This window comes from Schistocerca serialis, chromosome 4, assembly GCF_023864345.2.
Source record: "Schistocerca serialis cubense isolate TAMUIC-IGC-003099 chromosome 4, iqSchSeri2.2, whole genome shotgun sequence".
Classification (NCBI taxonomy): Eukaryota; Metazoa; Arthropoda; class Insecta; order Orthoptera; family Acrididae; genus Schistocerca; species Schistocerca serialis.
In genome coordinates this window covers 429451968-429460339 of record NC_064641.1, presented here as the reverse complement: position 1 = coordinate 429460339, position 8372 = coordinate 429451968, and the positions used below count along the sequence as shown (strand labels likewise).

The 8372-nt window shown below is 47.7% G+C and overlaps 1 protein-coding gene across 1 annotated transcript in view; it reads left to right on the top strand.

Moving 5' to 3' along the window:
• Window positions 1-6564: 6564 nt before the first annotated feature.
• LOC126474508 (ankyrin-1-like) overlaps window positions 6565-8372 on the top strand; it is a 189061-nt gene continuing 187253 nt past the window's right edge. Inside the window, exon 1 of the mRNA XM_050101979.1 lies at window positions 6565-6897. Within this exon, the coding sequence (XP_049957936.1) occupies window positions 6565-6897 (333 nt within the window). The remainder of the gene's footprint in view (window positions 6898-8372) is intronic.

Below are 8372 nucleotides of genomic sequence, written 5' to 3'. Positions count from 1 at the left end.
AGATTGCCCAGAGGTTGCCTGCTAACGACTGTTACACCTCAACAGCCATGCATCTCATCAGCGCGCAGCACACCTTGAGATTGAGGGGTTCTTTATAGAGGTTTATTCCATCCTCGCGATCCAGGCGGTAAAGCCAAGATCCCCATTCTCTGAGACACACAACATTGCACCGCCACGCCGCACGGTGGTCGCTGAAGCATGCCCAGAGCTTACGGTGACAGGGGACTGGCGGCGCTTACCAGTCCCCAGCTCAGGAGCCCCGGGGTCGCCAAGCCAGTACCCGGCACCTGAATGCCGAGTCCCTGGGGGCAGAACAGATATAGTTCTGGCAGTACCGGCCATAACCTTCTTCTTCTGTGCGAATGCAAATATATTACCCGAACTCTTACGGGAGTTGGTAACAATGTCTTCCACAAGTAATCAGTGTGTTGGGTAGGGACACCACGAATGTAGTGTGTTGACATATAAGGTGAGAAGGTGGGTCTCACGGGAGGCGTGCGCGAGATAGTCCCTGCAGTCGCAGTATCATCTGTGCCCTCTGTGGCTCAGATGGATAGAGCGTTTGCTATGTATGTAGGAGATCCCGGGTTCGAGTCCCAGTCGGGGCACATATTTTCACCTGTTCCGTTGGTATATATCAACCTCCCTCAGCATCTGGAGGTATTAATATGTAATTCTAATTACTTTCTAGAGGGCTTCATGTAAGTATATAATTCCTGGGAAGTTTCTCCATAGATAGGAGGAAAGGTGAAATTCTGAGGATGCGAAATCAGATCTATAAGGTGACTGCTGAATCATTTACAACCATGCTTCTGTTCAGTGCTTCTTGTCACTCTAACAGAAGGGAGGCGGGTGTTATCGTGGAGCAGCAACATTTCACCCAGTCTACATGGTTGTTGTTCTTGGATTGCTTCTGCAACAAGTCTTACAAGGGGAGGCCGCCAATTGTGAAATTCAGATTCGATTCATACTGCGCATAATAAAAGCCCATGCCCAGAGATGTAATGTGGCAAAGCACCAAGATGCACTTCTCAGCCGTTGTCGAGAAAATCGACAGTTAAAAGAAACCATTGCGATGAAATACTCTCTACGATTAATAACTTTCTACAGCGTCGTGGTGCAGCGGTAAGCGCTCGGGTTTCTAATCCGAAGGTCGCTGGATCGAATCTCGCGCCGTGCAACCTTTTTTTTTAGTATTTGTTTTTTGTGGTGGTGGTGGTTAGTGTTTAACGTCCCGTCGACAACGAGGTCATTAGAGACAGAGCGCAAGCTCGGGTTAGGGAAGGAGTGGGAAGGAAATCGGCCGTGCCCTTTCAAAGGAGCCATCCCGGCATTTGCCTGAAACGATTTAGGGATTGTTTTTGTAATTCAAATATATATATATATATATATATATATATATATATATATATAATTCCCGGCAATCAGTTGCAACAATTATGCATATAATAAGTTGTTGAAAGTCGTTTGTCGTGGAAAAATTGGCGACTTCGAACATCATTATGTTTTCCGTAAACAAAGTTGCATTTCAGAAATGTTATTAATTGTCTTCATAATGTTAACCACGTATAATTAACGGAAGACGTAGAAATGATATTCCGAAACGAATGCGTATAGCCTAAGTCAAACGTTCGAATTAGAATAGAGACCCCACGAATACAAATTTGCTGTGGCAGGTATGAAATACACTCCTGGAAATTGAGTCCTGTGGAACGGCTTGCCATGCCATTTCCACCTGGCGCCTCAGTTGGACCAGCGTTCGTGCTGGACGTGCAGACCGCGTGAGACGACGCTTCATCCAGTCCCAAACATTCCCAATGGGGGACAGATCCGGAGATCTTGCTGGCCAGGGTAGTTGACTTGCACCTTCTAGAGCACGTTGGGTGGCACGGGATACATGCGGACGTGCATTGTCCTGTTGGAACAGCAAGTTCCCTTGCCGGTCTAGGAATGGTAGAACGATGGGTTCGATGACGGTTTGGATGTACCGTGCACTATTCAGTGTCCCCTCGACGATCACCAGTGGTGTACGGCCAGTGTAGGAGATCGCTCCCCACACCATGATGCCGGGTGTTGGCCCTGTGTGCCTCGTTCGTATGCAGTCCTGATTGTGGCGCTCACCTGCACGGCGCCAAACACGCATACGACAATCATTGGCACCAAGGCAGAAGCGACTCTCATCGCTGAAGACGACACGTCTCCATCCGTCCCTCCATTCACGCCTGTCGCGACACCACTGGAGGCGGGCTGCACGATGTTGGGGCGTGAGCGGAAGACGGCCTAACGGTGTGCGGGACCGTAGCCCAGCTTCATGGAGACGGTCGCAAATGGTCCTCGGCGATACCCCAGGAGCAACAGTGTCCCTAATTTGCTGGGAAGTGGCGGTGCGGTCCCCTACGGCACTGCGTAGGATCCTACGGTCTTGGCGTGCATCCGTGCGTCGCTGCGGTCCGGTCCCAGGTCGACGGGCACGTGCACCTTCCGCCGACCAGTGGCGACAACATCGATGTACTGTGGAGACCTCACGCCCCACGTGTTGAGCAATTCGGCGGTACGTCCACCCGGCCTCCCGCATGCCCACTATACGCCCTCGCTCAAAGTCCGTCAATTGCACATACGGTTCACGTCCACGCTGTCGCGGCATGCTACCAGTGTTAAAGACTGTGATGGAGCTCCGTATGCCACGGCAAACTGGCTGACACTGACGGCGGCGCTGCACAAATGCAGCGCAGCTAGCGCCATTCGACGGCCAACACCGCGGTTCCTGGTGTGTCCGCTGTGCCGTGCGTGTGATCATTGCTTGTACAGCCCTCTCGCAGTGTCCGGAGCAAGTATGGTAGGTCTGACACACCGGTGTCAATGTGTTCTTTTTTCCATTTCCAGGAGTGTATAAACTCCGTTACTCTCTCGTTACACTTGAAGAACAGACGTTGAATGGGCCGCCGCGTAACTAGCGTAGTTGCCTGCTAACTTCGAAAGAAGGTAGATGCGGTCCCTAGCGCAACTTATAACATCGTCGAAAATCAGTGCGGACGGGAGAGCTTTGCTACACCCTGTTAAATAAACGGAAAAATGGAGGCGATATGATTGGAGAGCGATCCGCCTTCACCAACATGCATAAGCAATTTATTAATAGTATATATATATATATATATATATATATATATATATATATATATATATGAATTACAAAAAACAAATTATAAAAAAAATTGCATGGCACGAGATTCGATCCGGTGATCTTCGGATTACGAACCCCAGCGCTTACCGCTGCGCCACGACGCTGGAGAAAATTATTAATCGTAGAGAGCATTTCACCGCAACGGTTTCTTTTAACTTTCGATTTTCTCGACAACGGCTGAGAAGTGCATGTTGGTGCTTTGCCACATTACACCTGTGGCCATGAGCTTTTATTATGCGCAGTACGAATCGAATCTGAATTTCACAATTGGCGGCCTACCCTTGTTAGTCTTTGACAGTAAATGTCAGCAGTGATGGTTACACCCATCGGAAGCATTTCATAGTACACCACACAGTCTTTGTTCTACCAGATGCATAGCATTATCATTTGTGTTTGCGCACAGATCTTTGTACTGGGAGTTGCTTCTTTGTTTGGTCTCAACCATACATTTTATTTTCCTTAAGTCAGCGTAAATAAACAAGTTCTCGTCACCTGCAAAGATACGGCATAGGAATGGTCGGTGTTGTTCACAAACCAATTGACGACGAGCAAGCAGAGATATACGTGTGGCCACCGTCGGATTTTTGTGATTTTGGCGTGGAGCATGTGGTACACATAAGTCTTATTTTTGAAGCTTCTCCACTGCATGTAAATTTCGGATGATGGTTGGATGATCACAGTTCATCGCATTGGGCAGTTCGCGAGTACAGTGATGTGTAACATTGTGGACTAATGTTTTTCAACGATCTTTATCATAACGCGAAAGTATTCCTGAACGCCGGTCGTGGTGGCCATGTGGTTCTAGGCACTTCATTCCGGAATCGCGTGACTGCTACGGTCGCAGGTTCGAATCCTGCTTCGGGCATGGATGTGTGTGATGTCTTAGGTTAGTTAGGTTTACGCAGTTCTAAGTTGTAGGGGACTGATGACCTCAGATGTAGAGTCCCATAGTGCTCAGAGCCATTTGAACCATTTTTTTGTTCCTGAACGTGGAGAGCCACTAATGCCTTAAAACGAGAAAACCGTCTATTTGCGTTGCTCTGTGCATTGGCGTTATCCCCACATACGGGGCAACTGTTTCTGGCTGCCTTCGCTGTTGTTACCCCGCTATTTAACTCAAACAGAAGAGTGCATCAGAAATGTTCCGATTTTTCCACTTGGCACTCGATTTTCTGGCATCCACAGCTCCAATCACTATCTCCAAATAACAAAATTAGCATACGTAAAATTAAGTAGGAGCAGTGAACTATAAATAAATAATGTCAATCGATAAATAAATCCATAACAATAGGAATACTAACATGCAAAACAAACACGCTACGAACTAGTGTACCAACCTGATATAAATTCAAACTCAGAAACGAATACATACAACATGCCACCTTCCGAGCACGTCACCAGTGGAGACTGACGCCTTTATTCAAAACAAGAAGGACGGTTGTGCTACAGAATGGCGGAGCGTGCAATTTACAGTTAATAAGACGCAGGATTACTGCTCTTAAATAGTGAACCCCACATGGAATCTGAGAATTAAACTGTGAAAGAAACATGGAAAATGTAACTGCTTTGCTTGTGCTTGTGCTGCGGAGGCCGCAGAATTTCTTCTAATAAGTTTTAAATTAGCCCTGTTCCTTCGCTGATCGTCCCTAATACATATTCCAATGCTATATCGACATGTTACATTCGTAACTGGTGGTTTCTGAAAGTTTTGTATATTTGTCGTCGTGACTGAAGACTGCAACCACAAACGGCCCAGGTACACAGGTACACAGACGAAAAAAAGAAATCGCAGTACCATGAAGGAGCTGTGCAACATAAACGAAAGTTGGTGGACGTGCTTCTGCATGAGAGAGAGAATTTTTATTCAAATTTCACGCCTGTAGCACAGGAGTTGCGCTAGTAACGTCGCTATGAGAATGCAGAGCAGCTTTGCTTTAAACACACGCTGTAATGTTCTTGAGCGTTATTTACCTTTGAGACTGGACTTGATGAGTTGATGTTAGTCAACAGTGCCTTTAAGGCGACAAAGACGCCATTATCAATACCACACCGAGTTTTTATGAGGTCATGTAACAGGGCTACAAGACGCTGAATGTCCCTTCTGGAACACTGCAGAAAGATTTGGCAGGGAAGTAACCACTGTACACGACTGTTATCAGCGGTGGTCACGAGAATGTACAGTTGCAAGAAAATCGAACCCCGAACGGCCACTTGGCACTACCGACAGTGAAGACCATCGTGATTTGCAAATGGCTCTGGTGCATCTCTCTGGATCTGCAGCAGCAACTTGAGGAGCAGTTGGCACCATAGTGGGGTAAAGAACAGTTGTAAATCGCTTACTTCAAGGACAGCTCCGTGCCACATGCCATGTGGCGTGCAATTCACTGACCCCAAACCACCGCCATCTGCGTCTTGAGTGGTGTCAAGTGAGAGCTCACTGGAGGGCAGGATGGAGGTCTGTTGTGTTTTGAAAGCAGCCTGTGCCCCGGTGCCAGTGATGGCTTTGTGTGTGTAGGAGAAGGCCAGTTGACAGCCTCCAACTAATCTGTCTGCATGCTAGATACACTGGACGTACACCTGGAGTTAGGTCTGGGGTGCCACTTCGTATGACAGCAGGAACACTCTCTTGGGTATCCCACGCCTCCTGACTCTCAATTTGTACTTATATCTGGTGATTCGACCTGTTACGCTGCCATTCATCAACAGCATTCCTGTGGGTGTTTCCAACAGCATAGAACTCGCCGATATACTGCGGTTGTAACCCAATATGCTCTATAGAGTGTCCACATGTTGCCTTGGCCTGCCCAGTAATCAGATCTGTCTGTAATCGATCACATATGGGACATCATCGGAGGACAATAACCAGCACTTACCGACCCTGCATTGGCCGACCATGTGCAACAGGCAGTCAACTCCAGCACGCAAATTGACATTTGGAATCTGTACAACACAGTGCATGCACGTCTGGCTGCTTGCATTCAACCTTCTGGCGGTTACACCAGTTATTAATGCACTAGCATATCATATTTTTTTGTGGGGCTTAAATTAATCTGCGAACTTGCAATATTCAAATGGTTCAAATGGCTCTCAGCACTATGGGACTTAACAGCGTTGGTCATCAGTCCCCTAGAAGAACTACTTAAACCTAACTAACCTAAGGACAGCACACAACACCCAGTCATCACGAGGCGGAGAAAATACCTGACCCCGCCGGGAATCGAACCCGGGAACCCCGGCGCGGGAGAACTTGCAATGTTAATCATATAAATATGTCACCTAGACAAACATATTCCTGAAACTCAATTATTGTACATTAATTATATCTGAGTGTTGGGATTTTTTCCGTCATTGCATTTATTCAGTGACCACGTGCAGTTAGAACCATGTTCCTTACACTAGCTCTATGTTTTCTGCAGTGGGTGGAATCGGTACTGGCGGAACGAAGAGAAGCGAGAGCGCCGGGAGGTCTGTCGGCGCTGCACGTGGCGGCGGCTGTGGGACACCCCGAGGTGGTGCAGCTGCTCAGCCGGGGCCTGGCGGTGCACGGCCACGACGACTGCGGCTGGACGCCGCTGCTCTACGCCGCCGCCTGCGCGGACGCCGGCCGCCGCCGGCACACGGTGCGGGCGCTGCTGGAAGCGGGCGCCGACGCGGGCTACGAGGCGCCCTCTGGCGACTCGGCGCTCTCCCTCGCGGCGTTAGCCCGGCGTCTGGACGTGAGTACGGTCTGTTCATTTAGCGTATGGAAGGCTGTAGAAAAATGTAGCACACTTCATAGACAAAAAAGATCAAACAAAAATAAAGAAACTACCTTCATCTACAAATACAGTGAGGTGACGTCATAGGATAGCAATATGCGTACATACAAACGGCGGGTAATCCCGGGCTAGGAATTGGCAGAGCCGTAATTTCTACTCAGGTGAGGAAAAAGTTTTCCGACGTGATCAGGATTCCAAGATCGGAATTAAGAGACTTTGAACGCAGAATGGAAGCTGTAGCGAGATTCGAGGAATACACCATTTCGAAAATCGTTAGAGAACTCAGTATTCTACGATCCACCGTGTCACTTGTGGGCCGAGAATACCAAGGCCAACGTAGAGAGCAGCAGCGTTTCCTAAGAGTTGACAAGCAACATTGCATAAATGACTACAGAAATCAACGTAGGATGTACGACGGACGTATCCATTAGGACAGTGCGGTGAAATTTCTCTCTTTTTTTAACCAGCATGAGATCACCTTCAGCGCCTGTCCTGGGCTTGTGATCATAGTGCTGGCCCCAGGATGACTGGAAAACCGTGGCTGGTCGGATGAGTAGCAGTTACAGGTAGTGAGAGCTGATGCACCTGGGGTCTAGGGGTTGCATCTTTGATTACTAACAAAACGATCTTGGTACCGCGTTCGAAAACCGCCATCGCTTTAATATTGATCAATAATCAACGTTGGTAGCCGAAGACCTCCGGCATAAGAAGTCAACCTCATTCAGTCAACGGCCTTGTCAAACACGACTGAGGAGGAGGCAGAGGTTCAGGGCACTCTCTTGTCCTTGGGATGGGACACTGCCCCTAAGGGCGGAACAATAAACAATGATCAACGGCATGCGGATTCAGGAGGCCATGGAAACTCCGTTCGCAAAATATTCTGGAATAGTCGCCCATTCGGATCTCCGGGAGGGGGCAGCCAAGGGAAGGTGAAATGACAAAAAGATTGAATAATCAACGAAAGGCAACGTTCTAGAAATCTGGGTGTGGAATATCGGAAGCTTGAATGTGGTAGGGAAGCTAGAAAATCTGAAAAGGGACATGATAAGGCTCAATCAAGATATAGTAGGAGTCAGTGAAGTGGAATGGAAAGAACACAAGGATTTCTGGCCACATGAGCATAGGGTAATATCAACTGCAGCAGAAAATGGTATAACGGGAGTAGAATTCGCTATGAATATAAAGGAAGGGTAAAGCGTCTGTTACAGTGAACAGTTGAGTGATAGGTTTGTTATTATCAGAATCGAGGGCAAACCAACAATGACAACGATAATTCAGGTTAAATGCCGATGTCACAGACTTAAGATGATAAGATAAAGAGAGTATATGGGGATACTGAAAGGTTAATACAGCACATAAAGCGAGATAAAAATCTAATAGTCATGGGAGACTGGAACACAGCTGGGGTAGAATAGAAGGTTACAGGAGACTAT